The 20,225-nt window shown below is 32.4% G+C and overlaps 1 protein-coding gene across 4 annotated transcripts in view; it reads right to left on the minus strand.

The window, feature by feature from the left end:
* Positions 1-20,225, minus strand: part of LOC148598437 (protein PHTF2-like) — a 45,140-nt gene that overhangs the window by 12,153 nt on the left and 12,762 nt on the right. For 2 of the 4 annotated variants that reach the window (XM_088562623.1, XM_088562626.1), the window contains 14 exons: positions 19,766-19,835; positions 19,225-19,321; positions 17,795-17,909; positions 17,450-17,577; positions 13,009-14,137; positions 10,845-10,997; positions 9,875-10,066; positions 8,490-8,507; positions 5,223-5,271; positions 4,150-4,405; positions 3,179-3,275; positions 2,736-2,867; positions 2,094-2,180; positions 762-1,013 (listed from right to left, as the gene is read on the minus strand). In XM_088562623.1, coding sequence (XP_088418749.1) covers positions 762-1,013; positions 2,094-2,180; positions 2,736-2,867; positions 3,179-3,275; positions 4,150-4,405; positions 5,223-5,271; positions 8,490-8,507; positions 9,875-10,066; positions 10,845-10,997; positions 13,009-14,137; positions 17,450-17,577; positions 17,795-17,909; positions 19,225-19,321; positions 19,766-19,835 — 2,775 coding nt within the window. The remainder of the gene's footprint in view (positions 1-761; positions 1,014-2,093; positions 2,181-2,735; positions 2,868-3,178; positions 3,276-4,149; positions 4,406-5,222; positions 5,272-8,489; positions 8,508-9,874; positions 10,067-10,844; positions 10,998-13,008; positions 14,138-17,449; positions 17,578-17,794; positions 17,910-19,224; positions 19,322-19,765; positions 19,836-20,225) is intronic. The other 2 variants (XM_088562625.1, XM_088562624.1) reach the window with 2 other exon arrangements.

Here is a 20,225-nt window from a genome sequence, read left to right on the forward strand (position 1 = left end):
GGATGACAAATTTATTACCACAAAGTGGAGAAAACATTTTGCACGTCTCATAAATCTCCAATTTAGAAATGTACAAACTTGAGACAATGTTTTAAGTCACAGTCTTGGAACTTCATTGTTGAAATTTGAAAAATCTGGAGTATACTTCTCTTAGGGGATGGGGCCCAAATTCTGCCCCACAATAAGGCTTGGAAAATCACTAAAATGTACAAACTTTAAAATTACTACATCTCCTTTTATGCCAGTAGCCCCCCTTTTAAGCTATCTTTTGGCTTCAGACAAAAAAAGAGTTTTGCAACTGCAATCATATTTATTTTAAACATGTCACACGTCTTTATAGATGAAATGATTTACTATGAGCCAATACATGTGTATATATTGTTCAATAACACTACCTTATCTCTTTTGTTGTGTACATGTATTTTTTTTAAGTTTCTATCATAATACAGTTAGTAGCAAACACCACAAAACTCTACCTTAAAAAACTTCTAGAGTCCTAAAACAAACTTTCAATTGTTTGATGCTTCATCAGCAATTGACCCATCCAAGAAGTACTTATGATGTTCTGTAATTTACATGTATTATAATAAAAAAATCAAAGACTGTCTCATTCAAAGTATATTCTGGGCCATTTTGGACTTCATACTCTCATTTTATAAAACTTTCCTCAAGGTATCCAATGTTAAAATATCCAAGAAGGCAACAATAAAAAAAAGAATTTTTACAGTTGGCCTAAATTATGGCAATTTACAAAATATTACCTTAAGTAGATCTTCAGCAAGTTTCAGCACATTATTAGCTACCATCAGCTCTTCTTTCTTGTGAGGTTTCTGCTCCATTTGTAAGTACAAATTAATCTGCTCTGTGATAAGGACGGATAAATTACGATACTTTTTGTTTATTTTTAGACCAAGGGTCAAGAATCGAAACAAATATACACCAAGTGTCATACTCCAGAACAATAACTCCCAGTTATACAGGTAATCTAAGTAGGAATCTGTGTCTTTCAGTAGCTGAAATATAACAAGGCCCACTTAGTCACATGATCAGTTTGTAATCAAATATTTTTTCTTCAAATTGAATGCAATTGATGGCAAAATACACCACGAAGAGACGTTGAATATCAATAGAAAATGGAGCGAAGTTACAGTCAGATAAAAATCTATTTTTTTACAAAGAATACATAACTAACTGTAATCTTTTAAAATCTGATGCTTTTATGAATCAAAACAGCATAAAGAAAACTATAAATTCATTAGAATTTAACTAGATTCTCTCTAATATGCTGCTGATGATACTGCTGTACAACAACTGTTTTTGATATTGTATATTTTCCTCAGCAACTGTACAGCATCATGATATGTTCATTTATTTCTTTAAATACCTTTGTTCTACACTGGTTAAGCCAGAATAAATGATACATGTTCAAAACTTCTGGATGAAAAGTTAGTCATAGAAAACTTTGTCTAAGTTGGTTGTTTACATGATTTCAATCAAATGAATTGGAAATAAATTATGCACTGGTTATTTTGTTCAATTTACATTTCAAAAACTAATTTTAATGGGTAAAATTAAACTTACATTTCAAAAACTCATTTTAATGGGTAAAAAAAGTCCACTGAAGTCAATTAAAAATAGAATGGAGTTCTATCCAATCGAAGTATGTCAAAGGTTTAGATACAGGTGTTCACAATAAAAAAAAATGGCAAAAGTTTTAGAGATATGATGGAAAACTTTGATATTGGGCCTTGTAATAGACTGAAAACTTTGAAAACAAATTTTCATGTAATTTATTTTCTCTGTCAACAAGGGTAATAAAATTTATGGAAATACTTTATGAGCCCATTCATCTAGTTAAGGAGGTAGACCTAGGATAAGGGACCTAAATCAGTGATATGTTTGTATCATATTCAATTTCACCAAAGCCTATTAAACTTTTATTTGAAACAGAATGAAATCAATCCAGGTTATGTGATGCTTACATGAGATTGATGTAAAATGCTGAATACAAATGATTTGTAGGAGTTGTGTCATACCCTAGGTCTACCTCCTTAAATGAATTCCAATCTAAACTAAGATGATTGATCAAATACCTGTAAACACATTAAAGTAATGGTTACTATGGTGATGAGGAATGACGCTGATACAATCACATCGACAGATCTCTGTGGACCTCGTTTCTGTCAAAATAAAAACAATAACTAAATATAATGTAAATATAAACAGACTTTTTAAAATTTATTACTAAGGCATGAAAACTACATTTGAAAAATCTATATGTAGTTTGTTTATACATGTTCATCCATTGTCATAATGTTTCCTTTTTATATCCACTGGCATTTTTTGATTTGCAACTGACGAAGAAGGTTGTGCCTTCAATATATATTGTGTGTGTTAATATTTTGTATAAAAGAACAGCCTTTCAATGTCCCCTGCCTATAAAGATATATTTCAACCAACAAATTGCCTTCTTATCAGTATAAACTTTAATTTCAAAGGGCCGTAACTTCTGCAAAAATCATTCAACCATAACCAAAGTCAAACTTAACCTGCAACTCATCATAATAAGGTTGCATATAAAAAATAAACTTATTTGGTAGGAACATTTAAAAAATGTGCAGAAAACTGGACAGACACCCAACATTTACATGTCCCCTGCTGCAGGGGACAAAAAAGTTTTTCATTTTTAACATTTCGTTTTCAAAAACTGTGACATTATTTTCACCTCAACTTACCTTTAAATATGACCTTACAGACAACCATATTCTGATATTTCGGACTTTATTGAGTCTGAAGTGAGGCATGTCAAACTTCTTGGCACGTCTAGATGATGTAAGATAACAGAAATGCTTGGCATACAACAGTCTCTACAATATTATATCATTAATATTACAGCATTGGACTGTAGCATTACTTTATCCCTATACAATTTCTATTGTTATTAAAAATTGGATAATACATTTGAAATATTATGTCAGAATAATAATAGGTCAACAGGTAGGAACTCTAACTAACACCTTGAAGTTTATCATTTTCCTGTACATACATGAATTTTAAACCATACATGTATGTTATCACTTCTTTTCAAGAAACAATAAAACATGCATTGCAGTTAAATTTTTAAACAAGGCACAGATAAACTTTCTAATGAAGAAAATGTAGCACCCTGAAGCCCTACCTGTTTAAATGTTCTATCTGCTACGGAAAGAAGGAAGAAAAAAATGGAGCTCAACCAGAATCTTTGGAATATGCCATTCACCATCATTAAGTTGATTCTACAAAAGATAACTTTCAATCTTATTCAAAAAGAAATCAAGGGAATCAAGGTTATAGCGGTAATCAAAAGAATGTAATCCAGGGACAAAGACCAGACATGGAAAACAGACACTTACAGCAAAGAACATAAAGTAAGTAAAATCATACATACAAAGTAACAAAAGTAAATGAGCAACTCAGACTCCACTAAAAACTAGGAGCATGGACCAGGTGCACCGGTAAGGAAAGCGTCCTCAAAATAACTAAATCAATTACCGGGTACTCATTAAAAAATCTGCATCTGTAACCATTAAATAGAACCATTGAAAATTAATACATTTTATGGTTTATAGGATACTGTGAAAGTAATATTATTCGTGGGGTACCAATTTTTGTGGATTTAGCAACGGTGATATTTGGTTCACAAGAAAACGAAAATATTCCATTTGTTTGTATGTCTACGAATTCAAAAATCCACGAACTGATAATTTTCCCCTAAACCACAAATAAAAGTATTTTCACGGTAATTGAACAAACAACTCAAAATAAATTACTGTGAAAATACTAATGTTTGTGGGTTACCAATTTTCGTGGTTTTCGTGATTAGGCCAAGCCAAGAAATTAAAAAAAATTAAAAACGAAAATGAGATTTCCATTAATGTGTATACTGAAAACCTCAAAACCATGAATTCAAGAATCCACGAAAATTAGTGTCAACATATTACTGTACTTTCACAGTTTAGTGTACTTTTGTTTTTAGTAGTATGAAGGACAAATTTAATGAACATGTATCAATTTAAAATTTTTTAAAGTTTTTATTAAACTTTGTTCATCTGACCAATGAATTTCAGTATTTAAAGAATTATGAGCGTCTATACAACTAAGTTAACCTACCGCCATGGATTATGCATGATATAGCACCAGATTTTGGACAGGATATTTACAACTTCTAAGGAAGGGAACTCTTTAATATGATATATACGAAACAGTACTGGAGCGAGAGATAAAATAACGGAAAATCCCAGACCAATCCATATGTAATCACCACTCTCAGGGATATTATCCACTTTTTCTATGATTGTCCATCCTAATTCAAGGGCAGTTAACTCCACTTTCTGACATTCTCCTTTCTCCCAAATTACGCAACTAACTGTAAAGAAAGACAACTCTGCAGTAACAAGCTTTAATGGCTATTAAAATAAAATAGTCATTTAAAGTGCATGTATCTTGGGATCATTAAGTGTAAGAAGGAACTGCCTATCTAAATCTCAATATGTTATTACATGTACTCATAATTTCCACTTCTAATTGTATGTTTCAAATACATGTTTATGTAAACAAGCTTTTGATTCATTTTGGCAACAATTCTTCATGCAGATGAAACATGTTAAAAAAAACAAGAACTATCTTAAAAAAAAAGATGGCTGACGCAGGAAAATTTTGTTCTCTTTATTTATAAGTTTCTACATTTTATGCCCCACAATTTAAATTTTCAATAGTTTCTTCAAACGCCACTAAGTTATCAGTATTTGGCCAATCGGGAATCAGACTTGTGATCAGGTGACTTGTATTTCCATAGAAGAGCGTCCTTAAGGCCAAAGGGTAAAAAACAAAACAATACCGACCATATACAAAACAAAAAAGAATTCCCTCAAATCTTCTGTTGATATGAAGACTAGATTTCAATTCTATTTGCAGAAATAAGAAAATATTAATGAGCTGAATAATTGCAAGAAACATATTTACTGGTAATAAAAGAGGTATTAAATGATATAAAATGAATTACATTTGTACTATATTTTTGTGTAGTGTTCAGAAATAATAAGGAAGTTCCAGTGATACACTGGCAACATAAGGTATTTTGATAAATCAAAAACCAAACAAAAAGCGAGTGTTTTTTGTTTTTTGTCGTATTTCTAATTTCAATAATGAGGTCCATGATAATAATTTGTTGCAGGTATACTAACCTTTGTCTGGTGGAACATAATGATGCCCTAATCCAGAACTGCTTGTAGGCTGAAAAGATAAATTACATATTGAACATAACTCTTAAAATCATTGATATGTTTGCATCATATTCAATTTCATCAAAGCCTATCAAGTTTTCATCTGAAATAGAATGAAATAAATCAAAGTTACTTTGATGTATAGATAAGATTGATGTACAATGCTTTTCACAAACATTCTAGTGATTTGTAAGAGTTATGTCCCTTACCCTACGTCTCCCTCCTAAAAAAGGATAAAATTCAAATACTAAAATGTATTTGTACTAACCTAACTAATGATATTAAAATAATTACATTTACTGTGCATATCATTACAATACACTAATCGGATAATCAGCTTTACATTTAATGTTTCAAGTGTCTTCAAGCTATTTAAATAGGCCACACCCACAATTAAGTGGACTACTTTTATTGATTACTATATTTTGCCTAATATCTATGTAATTCTAAAATATAATCGAGATAAAATTAGAGAAACATCTGAAATATAATTGTAAGAATTGAATAGTTTATCAGTGGTGACCGGTGACATAATTTAGACATCAAGCACTAGTGCGCTTCAATGGACTTGTGCTACGGTAAAAGCTTCTGACATAAGACAACATTGATGCTGATGCAACATACTAGTATATATTTATGTTGCCCTTACAAAACTTCTGATTTACCAGAATGACACATCCATAACTAATTTGATCTCTTTGTTTTGACTCAATTGTAGTGTGAAAGCAATTTTATTTCTGGGCACCAATTTTTTTGGTTTAAGGAAAAATTATCAGTTCATTGATTCTTGGTTTCCTAGATTTAACAACTCTATTATACAAACGAATGGAAAAATTTCATTTTCTTTCAGACCCAAATTTTGTGTTTTACCAAATCCATGATAATTCTTTCACAGTAATTTGATTCAATCACAAGAATTAGGATAATTGATTGGTAATTGTTTTATGTGCTATGATAAATATCTCGTGCATTTAAGGAGGTATACCTAAGGTAATGGAAATAACATTTGAAACCAGTGATATGTTTGTATCATTTTCAATTTCATCAAAGCCTATGAAGCTTTAGTTTGAAACAGAATGAAATCCGTTTAAGTTACTTTGATGATGACATGAGATTAATGTAAAATGGTAAATACAATTGTTCCAATGATCTGTAAGAGTTGTGTCCCTTACCCTAGGTCTACCTCAAATGAAAATGCAAGATCAATAAAACAGACCCTGCTTTGTACTAGTCCAACAGGATTTTTTTTTATTGTGCTAGGTCACAGATATATCATTCTGATTTCAAGCAATATTGCTATTTCACAAATGTTCCAGGTGCCTGGTGTAATCAGACATAATTTTGTTTATTGTGAAAATAGAAGGAAATTGTGGAAAATATGAATTTGGGAGGTTAAGTCTAGAATAACACTGTTTTATGTCTGTTCAGACAAAAATCTGTAACTTTCGATACTGAAATTTCAGATAAATAGTAGGAATTCCTACTTAAATAGGAAGAAAATCATGTAAGTGTAATAGAAGTGCATACCAATTTTAAAATGTATGGAATAATTCAGCCAAGGATTGAATTCAACCACCTCCAACACTCAAGGGCACATTCTTATTGCGACCACAAGACCACTAAGGCAGTTCTAATTATATGAAACAACCCTCTACATTATTTGAGTTTTTTCAGCTAAGCATGAACCAAAAGGTCACCACTTGTACATACATACAGTAGAAAGGTGACTGTGATAAAAATACATTTTTTCTCCAATTATCAGTGAGAGCTAAAATATGCAAGTGCTTTAACTTCTTCATGTTAGTAAAACTTTTGTGAGCATTTTTGTTAACTTTTCATTTGTTTCTAGTATTCTTCAATTTCCATGAAAGAAACTAATTCTCCTTCAGCACAAGTCTTTATTTAAATTATTTGTTTACTCTTGAAAGTAAAATTTATAATTTATCATGCTCTTCTATAGAAAATTCAAATTTCACTGTCTAAAGTGGGGAAATGATTTAACTGCTCCCACCTGAAGAAGAACCTGTTATAAAACTGCATGTACCAGGTTGGAAACTTTCATGGCACATTTTAGCTTTATAGTGGCACTTTGACTTTATGCTTGTACCATTGGTAGTTCTAACTGCATTTTGTTGGTAGTGGACGAGCCACAGACATTTTAGTAGTTAAATAAATGTACGTGTATTCTCAGAAATTACTGAACATCTAACTATAGATTTTCATCTGTTAAAAAAGACATAGTTTAAAATTAATGTGTAATAAAACATTTCCATTAAGGTAACTTATTAATTTAGGCCTGTGTAAAGGACCATTACTTCAAAACAGTAACCCTTCACCAATCAAAGACATTAATTAATGAACAGCTTGTGCATTATATCACACTTTATTACATATGGTTAGCCAATAGAGATTTATACTACTAGACAGAGTGTTATTTTCTAAGTACCAGCCTCAAGTCAAAATCATGTAAGTTCTATTCAAACATGTACCGGTATTCAAATTCATGGCTGAAAAACATGTATAGCAAAATGTGACAGGCGACAAAAAAGATTCAAATTAAACCTAACCTTCAAAAAATCATAGATAGATACAGACCAAAAATATGCCTGAATGGCAATTTTTTATACATGTAGCTGCATTAATTTTACAGCTTGGAATTGGGATCCAAACATTTTCAGTATTTCTTTGCAGAAATTTTCATTGAATTTTTTTATTCATCTTCAATGATTTTTTACTCCACTTTATAACATTAATCTGGTTGATGTTCATCAACTAAGCTATTGAACAAAAAGAAAATGAATGTCAATGAAACTGACGGTAAATATGACTTACTGAATTCGTGAAATGTTCATTTCTGGGTTTCATAAAAATCTTGAATTGAGAGATTCCTCAAATCCTTGAAATTTTACTATAATGTTTGACTTCAAATAATTTGATTGATCAAAATTTGAGTTGAGGACAGATTAGATGAAAATCTCATTTTGAGAATATTTATGAAAGCCAGCACAGGTTTGCTTTTCAAATTTAGGATTACATAAGGAAAGTACGTACACATTTTCCTATTTTGCCAAAAAGCCATGAAACCATGTTTTAGAACTGCATGACTTTTAAACAGACTGATACTTATCAATTTAGTATCTAGAGCAGATGAGCATCCAGCTATATATAAATATGTTAGTTAGTATACAACAGACAACACCAGAGGAAAGATATCTACATAGCTCTTACCAATGGCTCTGGTGTACTCTAGTCAAAATATCTTCAATATTAGTTTCTTATTTCATTCATATTCCCAAAATTCTATTTTAATTATTGGTAGATATTGACATTCTTATATAGCTTAGTAGTCCAGAATATAATGTGTTTTACCTACATGTATTCTGTGCTTAAAATCTTCCTGCTTTTGAAATTGTTTGTTTCATATTAATAACTACTGGTACAGTTAAACTGTCTAAACAGTACTCTTATTTGACGGTAGAATGTTTTACTTTTTTGTTTTATTTATTCTGTGTTGTGTCTAGCAGTAGCATGAATGAACATTTGATTGGCCATTTTAATGTTAATTCTCCACTGGTACGTAAACGAATAGATATACCTATTTTAAGGATGACTTTACAAGGTCTACAAACAAAGCGGAAATTGGCAAAATCGGAAGTAAATATACAGTAAAAAAAAGTATCGTAATGGTAAATTTCGGATTTGAAACAGCAAAATCCTGCTAAAAAGCAAAAAAAAAAATCATCCCAGTTATTTCTTTATGAACAAAAAATACATGTTTAGCGAAAGTACTTTTATTCGTGGATACCAATTTTCATGAAGAAACACAAGTTGATTCTAGAATTTGTGGTTTTGAGGTTTTCAGTATACACATAAATGGAAAACTCCTTTTTGTTGGAAACCATATTTTAAGGTTTGGCCTGCCCACGAAAACCACAAAAATTGGTACCCCATGAACAATAGTCCTTTCACAGTAACCTTTTTCAGAGGATGAAATCAACCCCTCCAAATGTCCAAACAATAACTTGCATTTGATAGAAAAAATAGACATTAATATTTTATACATCTTTTGTAGAAGAAATGGTTACACTGTAAAGACCACAATTCAATATTCAACCATTCATGCTTAATAAAAAAATTGCATCATCTTCATGCAATTACATGTAAACGTATCATAAAGCTATCTGCAATATACATTCTAATACCAGTGAGATTGAAAGAATTAACATACTTAAGTCTAAACATACAGAGAAAAAAAAGAATAAGGCCTAGACTTCCCTCCAAATTTAAAACCCATTTCAAAATCATGCCAAATTCCCCAAAATATGGACTTCCCAGCTATTAACATTGATGCTTTAGCCTTAATGGAAGGAGCGATTGTGGACGAATATAGTTATTTTTTTGCTAAGAGGTACACACATTACTTGCAACAGGTTATAGTAGCAGAAAATAATTTAAAAAACAATTACACATAAGTATTAAAAAAAAAAAAAATAATGCTTGAAATAACCAGACAAATGAAGAAATTCTGTTTGCACCTTAACTCCCCATTCTTCTAATTGAATATTTTGTTGACAGAAATCTAGGCCTAACTACAGATAGAGTAAGATACATACAGGCTGAAGGAGATTTATTACATGTATATCTCCAGACATTTGATTTGCTGACGAGGAGTTTGCCATAGTCGCTGATGTTTCCTGGTCCTCCTCATTGCCAATGTCAACATCTGAGGCACTTGTGCTTGAGTAAGTAGAGGTTGTGTCATCCGACTGGACACGGTCTTCCCACTCTTCAGAGCTCATTGCCATCTACAATTATAGGATCGTCACTCTATGTGAAGGAAATAAAATTGTTGCTAAATACAACACAATATATTGTCCTAAAAACAGAAACATTATGATGTATCTAGGGTACATGTATATCAATGTACAACATGTATGATTGTTTTTGCTCAAATGTACATATATATGTGTACTGCCCGAAATATCAAATTTATTTGACGAACATTAATGACAGTCAGATTATGAGGGTTCCCGAGCTAATTTGACTGTTTAAAAGCATGTAGAAATAAATATGATATTTTCAGCACTGTTCATGTATACTTTTTTATCCTGCAACCACATTCTCTGAATAAAACAAGTGAAATTTATCCAAAATAGTTTATTTTATTCAGCAATTTTTTTGAGTTTGTCCGCTGTTGAGGGCAACTTTTAACAAGTTACCTGTTTTTGTTTTTGATGTTGTTCGTAACTGAAAAGGTAACCAGGAGACGATGTAGTAGAAAGCTTAGTTGCAGGATAAAATGTATTTTTGTTTGCTAATAACTAGTGAAATTAAACTTTCCCTGGGTCAAAATCTACTTTCCACGGGTAAGATGGTCAGTCTCTCTTCTTTTCAGTAGCATTGTTGGCATCTCTTCCTCAAAAGTCACTTTAATTCCATTGATTCAAACCTGTTTTTAACCTTTATCTCTTGACATACATGTACGTTCCATTAAAAAATTAAATTTTTTTAGGAAGGTCAAGTTGTAAAAGATTTCGATACATTTATTACAACGTGATGATATTTCTACTAAGTAACATGTACCTTATGACTACTAGACTGACTTGTCTCCCCTTCTGAAGAACTTTCATTTTTAAAATTCTCAGGTTTGTTTCGTAGCAATGACCTTTTTGACCTGTATGATGGTCCTGACTCACTGCTCTCGTCCATCAAGGAATGGCTCCGCCTCCTCAGACCCTGAAATAAAGCATAAAGTCAAGATTAAATATATTGTAATACAGGTGAGTGGACCTGGCTTCAAACAGAGGGGAATGCAACAAAGAAGAATATCATTGTAAAATAATTTGTATTAAAAAGTTTCTACAGTTTAACAAGTTACAGTAATCAATGCATAGCAATCAATACAGTGTTGGATGTTGGCCTTCCATGTTCCTCAAAATACACCGTACAATTGTAACTTCTCATTTAAACATGTATACGGCAGGTCATCAGTGTGGTGGGATATCGCATTCCATTCATCTGCCGTAAATAGTTTGGACTTAAGCCATTCAACTTTACAAAAAACCCTACATTAACTTGCTGGCCAGCAAAAACATGTGTAATAAAAATACACTTATACTTCAAATTTCCCGCATAAAAACTGAAATTAAGGATGAGTCATTATATGTGTGTGTCGTATAACATCATTTCAATGGAATGTACATGAACACCTACGCAAACAAGAGGCTCCCAGAAGCCTGAATCGCTCACATGGTTGAATTTTGCCTTTCAAAGGCAATAAATTTAACAAGAAGTTGTCCAACAATTTTGACTCAAGAAGTCTCTGTTAGGACTTATCATAAGATCTTTTCAACAATTGGAAGTTTCTTTTAATCTATCATAGTTTTTAAGATATTGACTAAACTGTTAAAAAAGTCATTTTTCCCCTTTCAAGGGCAATAACTCTTACAAGGATTCATCTGACAAATTTTATCCCTGAAGACTTTTGTAGTCCTAATAATATGGATCATTTCAGCTATTGAAAGAATTCGGCTAAACCTATTGGTTTTGGAGATACATGTACATGTATATGTGAAAAACTGTCTGACCCCTAAATTCTACTTTTAGTAATGGCTGCCATGTTTTTTGACGGATCAAAAATCCCCACATCAGTTCTATGTAGGATACAACAAGGAACATTTGTACCAAGTGTGGTTTCAATTGATCAAATAATGTCAGAGGAGAAGATTTTTGAAATAAATAACATTAAAAATAGCAAAAATCGTTGAAAAAGGGCAATACATGTATCTCCAACATGACTCAACAGTTTAAAACCAAAATTTGACCAGAGATAGATCTCATCATGCTGAACACTTTAATCCATGTCAGTAATTAGCTAAACCTAACGGTTTAGGAGATATATGTGATAAACTACTGTCTGCCCCTAAGTTCTATTTTTAGTAATGGCGGCCATGTTTTTCGATGAATCAAAAATCCCCACATCCTTTTATGCAGGATATTCCAAGGAACACTCATACCATGTTTGGTTTCAATTGGTCAAGTAGTGTCAGAGGAGAAGATTTTTGAAAGAAATAACATTAAAAATAGTAAAAATTGTTGAAAAAGGACAATAACTCCAGATAGCTTAATGCATTAAAACCAAAATTTGACCACTTATAGATCTCTTCATGCTGAACACTTTTACCCTATCAGAATTAAGGTAAACCTAATGGTTAAGGAGATATATGTGAAAAACTACTGTCTGACCCCTATGTTCTATTTTTAAAAACGGCTGCCATGTTTTTTGACGGATCAAAAATCCTCACACCAATTCTATGCAGGATACCTCAAGAAACACTTATACCAAGTTTGTTTCTAATTAGTGAAGTAGTTTCTGAGGAGAAGAGTTTTGTATAATTGTTAATGACGATGACTATGGACGACGACAACAATGGACGCCAAGTGATGGCAATAGCTCACATGGCCTTTGGCCATGTGAGCTAAATAAAATTGTAATTCCATCTAAGAAAGTTAATAATGCAGACAGGGGGTGTTTCTTACATGTATACATCCCCAAAACTTTTGGGGATATCAAAAATGATAAAATACATGTAAATCTAATTTCTAAGACTGAAAGCTTGGTTTGGCCAGTTGGGACACCTTGTTAAAGATGAGGGCAGCATGAGCATGGTGCTTGAAGATGATGGCATAGTGCAATACCATGCTAAAATGGTCTAGAGAATCTTTAAATGTATAATTAACTAATCACCTGTAAAACAGCACTGTTTGCCTTTAATTGTGTTTCTTTCTCTGACTCTGTACCATTATGTTCCTGGTCTGAATCAGATACTGGTTCTTTCAATGGCTGGACCGGTAAAGATCGTGCTGGCAGAGATTTAGACCTTGACAACAGCGCTCTATTTGTGAAGTCTATACCACTATCTTCACTCAAATTTTCACCCTGTCTAAATGCATTCAATGGTCCAATATTTCTATCAACTGAACTAGATTCAGAGCCTTTGTCTGAACTTTCAGCATGTCTTATGAGTTCAATGGGAACACTTCTTCTCCTTAATGTATTTGTCTCTATACCCTGAATAACCTGATTCCCCACTTCATTATTGCACTCATTATCAGCATTACTGGATTTAACCTCTTGAACAAAGCTTGCACCAGACACTGAATTTACCAAAACATTATCTGTTTGAGGTTTCATATCAAACTTTTGTGCTTGATCAGTTGTCATATCCTGAACTTGCAGAATCGTTCCATCTAAAGAATTAGGAATCAAAAGTCCATTAACAGAATCTTTTACATCCCTATTTACAACATTGAAATCTGAAGATAAGACATCAACACTGGCATCATGTTGAGACAGAAGAAATGTTTCTGATTCACAACCTTGGTAAGGTGTTCCAGCAGAAGAGTTTGACATCTCTGAACTGCTAGGAATATCTAAATTTAACCTATTCTTATTTCTCTCTTTACTCCATTTTTCAGTCCTATTCTGAAAAAGACCTTTACTTCCACCACCTAGCATTCCTTCAGTGCCAGGTTTATAGTTCTCTCCCTTTATCAGAGGCACTGATTTATCTCCACTTGTTAAACTGTCAGATTGTTCATCATCTGATGATGCTTCACTTTCATGTCTCTCATTGATAAAAGTATCATCTTGAAATGTATCACTCCAGCTGACAGATTTACTCTCCATGCCTCCACCCTTCCTTGATTTTATCCCATGCTCTTTGTTTTTCATTGTTCTTTTCACTCGCCGATCAATGTTTGGGGACTTTCTGTCAACATCAGGAGACATAGTTGACTTGTCACCACTGTGGGTTGGAGACGAAGAAGTGGTCCTTTTCCTTTCTTCATTTCTTTTTTTCCTGGCTTGGTACTCCCTAAAAATATACCAGATTAATGATAATTTGTGAAAGCTTTAGTGCCATGTATTGTTGTATTTCTTTGTTTATACTATTGATTTTGCAGTCTTTTCTGTTTCATCTACCACTATTCTGTTAATTTCATAACAGATTTGACATCTCAATGATATCAGAAAAACATGACACTAGAACTTACATCTTGCATATGACTGTTACCCTAGTCTCAAATCAGAATTTTTGAAAATTTTGTCAGGAACAAGGCTCCAGAAATGGTAAAAATGGTGGCCATTGACAAACAAAAATTCTTAATGACCGATTTTCCAATATTGGACATAAAAAATTGTCAATCCGTATAAAGAACAGTCTAGATGATTTTATTAATGTCTAAACATACTGTTTACCCCCTAATTGTTTATTGCAAATTAACTGACAGGTGAGCCCCAATATATTACCTGATGTGCAACCATCAGCGACCATTATATACCTTTATTGATTTAATGATTGCAAAAGGCAATGCATGCCATGTTTGATATTTTTACGAAAGGACAGAGTACATAATTTATCCATTGAGTGTCACTTAGAACTTTTTGACAAGGTTATTCAACCGATATTACTTTACGGATGTGAAGTTTAGGGACTGGGGATAGAATGGGTGCATTTAAAATTCTGCAAGATACTTATTAAAGCTAAAAAAATCTACACCAAATTCTATGATATACAGTGAATTGGGTAGATATCCTTTGGATATAAGTATTAAACTCAGAATGATTCAATATTGGGTGAAAATATTAACAGGAAAACAAGAAAAACTACCAGCAGTTCTGTATAAACTTGCTTTTAGAAAACGTGGAAATAATGTTATGTGGCATAAACATAAAAGAAATTTCAGATGATTGCAGTGACTTCGGAAATTTTCATGCATTTATTACTTGATTTATAAAATTAAGAAAAAAAGTCTACTAACTCTATTGTTTTTCCCAATGATCTTTCAGTGGTATTGAAAGCATGTAATGCTGAAACTGTCTGTCAAGTATAACAATTCAGTCAGAGTCAGTAATTATGTATTCATTAATTGAATCCTCTTAATACAGACAACACACCATTTGAAAGAATATATTTGTGAGTTTCTAACTCGAATAAATCAGTGCCCTCTATCAGTCAAAGTCCTCTCAAGGACTTAAGGAAGCAATTGGAGATTGGCAGAATATGACTGATATTATTTTGGGTTAGTGAGTCTCTTTTATTTACCAACATGTTCAACAATCAGAACTTCTCTGAGTTATTCTCCGATGTAATGAAAAAGTCTGAGAGATGCAATGTCTTGTTTACTTGTTAGATCATTCACATGTGGTTGAAACATTTGACACATTCAGATATTTTGTAACAGACATAGCATGTGATGAAATAACAGAAATTACAATATTTATCTTGAAATGACTACAAAAAAAAGTTTAAAAGTTCATTCTCAATCTGGGCATGCAACATCAGCTGAAGTCCAATATAATGACCAACATGGGCTGTCAAAATTTTCATGAATTTGGACCTCAGACTGGGATTGTAGGATGATTTTCTTATTTCTTCTTCAAAGAGTGGTGTAATGTTAACATTATAGATTGTCTACATTTATTTTTTATTTGTATGTTCATTCTTTTAATTATCTTACTTCAAGTTCACTACATAGAGTTTTCCCTTGGAGAAATGACAATCATCTGATAAACTACCTACAACATTTAGGTGTTCTAGGATTCCACTTTCCTGTCACATGGGGCAAGTGAAATTTCTGAGTAAGAAAGTTAATTATTATGCCAAACTTTCTCTTTGGCCAGTAAAAGCTTGTACTTTTTAAAGGATTTGCTAATGTTGGAAACTAACTTCATGTGTGGGAAAGTTAATCTTCATTTAGAACTTTCCCATGGAAACCTAAAATTTAGAAAAATCATAGAGCACTGTATTTTATCAGGTAATGGTCATTCTATCAAGGGAAGACAACTCTATACCAGAAGTTAACTTTATTACTTGCTGTAAATCAATCAACCTTTCTCATTAAATAGCCATAGTATCAGAATTTAAAGTAGACAATTAAACATACATGTTTTATGGTAAATAATATTTTAAATCCACACTATCCATAGGAAGCATTGATTCTTCTAGAGCTTGTCATTTTTGTCATTGACAAAGACTTTTCAGAATGACGAAATAAATATGGCCTCATTTCGTCATCTGAAATATTTGAACATGTTGAAGTGTAAAACTAATGACAGTTGTATCCTTGAAATTGGTTCAAGTGGCAAACGTGACAAGATAATTGCCATTCTCAAAAGGTGTCTAAGTTTTGTTTGCTCAATTAATCACTTATGATACGAATCACACTAATCAGGCACATGGAATAAATGTCAATTTCTTGATCAATCATGCATGACTTTGAGGCACATGGTTAAAAATTCAAAAAAGGTCTAATGGTGATCTTAATTTCTGCTGGGAAAATTACAGGAATGTTATATATGGTCCCTGATTAATTATAAAAGGGATCTAATTTTATGATTAAAGCGTGAGAGTTTCTTTTTTAATTAAGGCTCTGACAGGGAGTTCCTTTCTGAATTGTCTTGAAAACATATGCTTGCATGAAAGTTAAAGAAATGTGCTTTAAATCAGATGCAAAATACTGCTTTTAATAATATACCATTAAATTTGTCCCCCATTTCATACACAAAAGTGACTAAAGCATTCAAAATCCCAGAAAAAAACCCTGGGGAGCTTCATATGCCTGCTCAAACGGTCTACTTTCGGCAATATAAATATTATTGTGTACCTCATGATCATGACTTGACATCTCAATGAGATCTGTGTGAGACATGAGACTGAGACAATACTGTCTGGGAATGTATATATCACAAATGTATCTCACAGACTTGATATCACGATGAGATCTGTCTGAGACATGAGACTGGGACAATACTGTCTGGGAATGTACATATCATACATGCACCTCATAGACTTGATGTCTTGATGAGATCTGTGTGAGACATGAGACTGGGACAATACTGTCTGGTAATGTATATATAATATATGTACCTCATAGACTTGATATCTCGATGAGATCTGTGTGAGACATGAGACTGGAACAATACTGTCTGGGAATGTATATATCACAAATGTATCTCACAGACTTGATATCACGATGAGATCTGTCTGAGACATGAGACTGGGACAATACTGTCTGGGAATGTACATATCATACATGCACCTCATAGACTTGATGTCTTGATGAGATCTGTGTGAGACATGAGACTGGGACAATACTGTCTGGTAATGTATATATAATATATGTACCTCATAGACTTGATATCTCGATGAGATCTGTGTGAGACATGAGACTGGGACAATACTGTCTGGGAATGTATATATCCAAGGAGAAACATCAAAGATATTGGCACAATTACTTCACTTAATGTCACCTCCTGCAAAAAATATAAAAGCAATTAAGCTGTGTAATTTTCCACAGATACTCGCATTCAAATTTAAAAATATATCTAAAATTTGATTTTCACAACTTAATCAATTGTGATCATACTTTCAGTCAGTTACAGACAGAAAAAAAACATTTTTACCACTTATCCTTTGGAAAAGCTGTTAAAAATTACAAGTGAATTTTTTAAGACAAAAAAATTGACTTACATCTTGTTCTATCATAGCACTAACATTCTGGCAGAAGAAAATTGTGGTCAGAACCTGTGCTGCATACAGAATTAACAAACAGGCAAAGCAGAAAGGTGTTGTCTGTTGTAACCACCTACAACAAACAAATTGATTGTACAGCTGGAAAATTACACAATTAGGTTATGAATTTTAGTACTATAAACTTACTAATTTTTGGGGTTGCTAATTTTACCGGATTCTGTCAAGTGAACAGATTCATGAGTATCAATTTTTGTGGTGTCAAAAAATGATAGGCATTCTATAGTGTTAAAACTCAATTCTGTGAGAACTATTTTTTTTGTGCAATCTGCCCACCACAAAAATAGCAAAAAATTATACTTTTATAGTATTTATCTGCAGTGTTCAGTGAAACCTGTATAAAACAAAATTCCTTCTGAATCCTCAAGCTCCACACAGTGGCAGAAGCTTGTTCTGTCTCTTACTAACAGCTGCAGATATCAGACACTACTGTTTCGGAGCTTGATGACTCCCAAGTAGGTTTCATACCTGTTAACTCCCACGTTTGGCGGGAAAGTTCCAAAATATTAATGACAAATTTAAGAATCTCCAACATAAAAATGTAAGATTTGTGGAAGGTTTTTGGTTAAAATTATTATTAATTTTTCAGATTCTGTCAAGTGAACATATTTGCTGATTCAAAAAATCCATTTCACCAATAGAATTTTTCACGTTTCAAAATGTAGGTTCTGAAAGACTTTGGTCTGTTAGTTACATAGTGATTTAGTGGCCGTGTATGGAATCTACTGACTAATTTTCTTTGATGTTCCTGATGTATGTTTCAATTTTTACCCTTGTGATGCCTCTGTGGTACTTTTGTTTTGGATATTGTCTGCTGTAAGCAACACAAGATGTTTGGTCGCCATTTTGGTTGTAGTAAACTAAAAAACGATAACTGACCAAATGTTGCTAAAATAGTGACCGTGTGTCGGAAATACACCGTCTTCACATGATCAAAATACAGAGCAACGGTTAGCTGATTTCAACTGATAATTATCAGAGGTGGGGTTATTATAGGTACATGTAGATTTTCTTTTAAACCTGACCTTATCTAAAGAATTCAGGAAATACATGCGCAAAGCATTTAAAATACAGCATAATCTAATTGATTCTTGTAACACACAATAAAATACCCCTTTTCTATGATTGTGCCTCTCGTCCCTTATTTTCTATCTGTAATTCCAAATACCAGGAACTTATCAGGGTATTTTGTGAAATGCCTTTTTCAGGCATTTTGGGGAAAAAAATTATCAACAAATTTGCCATAAAGGAGTCAAATTTAGGGGGAGGGGGGTTAAGTTAAAATTTTGGGAATATTGCATGATTTCAATATTATTTTCTTGGGGAAAGGGTCCTTTTACTGAATGCTAGAAAAATTGATGAACACTAACCATTTGTAATGAAAAGGAAAGAAAAGTACTCTACTTATGGCCTTGTGAACTATGTATGTCCATGAAACTTGAGGCTTGGCTCTTGTAAATGTTGATCCTGAAAGAAAGAATTATAACAGATGATGTTAGCAGCAATTTTGACCATTTGTTACATTTCCTCAAACACTATAGCTCATGATATGCAATAAATGTAATAAAACATATGTCCGACTAGTATGATAAAATAATTGATTATTTACATGTAGCTAAGATATTGCGTACAAGCAATCAGAAATGCACTGAATACAAAATTAGTAAGCAAAAGTGTGTATATATCTATCATGCACATACAATATTCCTATTATTGTTTTTATCCAGCGATAAAAAAAAAACAAAAACAAAAACAAAAGAAAAAAAAAAAAAAACAATACAATTGTTTTCATAAAAAATACCAACAAAATGTTTATGTACAAAAAATATGGCACAGCTGTATTCATGAAATTCAACATATTGTATTTGTATATGAAAACGATGGATGAAGATTAAATTATTGTGTCTATACCTCTAATTAAGTCTACATCTATAAGTTCAGTCTTTGCCCTAACAGATCTTCTTGGTGCATTCCTTATACCCTGTAAATGGAAATTTTGAACCCGTATAATACAAAAAAATCTTATCACAGAAAAAAAAATCAGCTGTGAAAAGGCACATACTTTAATTCATGGATACCAGTTTTTGTGGATCAGTGAAGAAACACAAGTTCTTGGATTCTTGAATTCGTGGTTTTGAAGTTTTCAGTATAAACATCAATAGGAATCTACTATTTGTTGGGAACCAAATTTTGTGGTTTGACCTACCCATGAAAAACACGAAAATTGGTACCCCACAAACAAAGGTTCTTCCACATTAGTGATCAATAAGTTAGATCTCACTGTGTATTTGGTTGTAATGCTACCGATAAATCATTGGTCCTTGAAACATAAATACAGCTATCAGCATACCAGAATTTGCAATAATAATAT

Source organism: Perna viridis, chromosome 14 (genome assembly GCF_037379345.1).
Source record: "Perna viridis isolate PV_CMFRI_1.1 ecotype Kerala chromosome 14, ASM3737934v1, whole genome shotgun sequence".
NCBI classification, from domain to species: domain Eukaryota; kingdom Metazoa; phylum Mollusca; class Bivalvia; order Mytilida; family Mytilidae; genus Perna; species Perna viridis.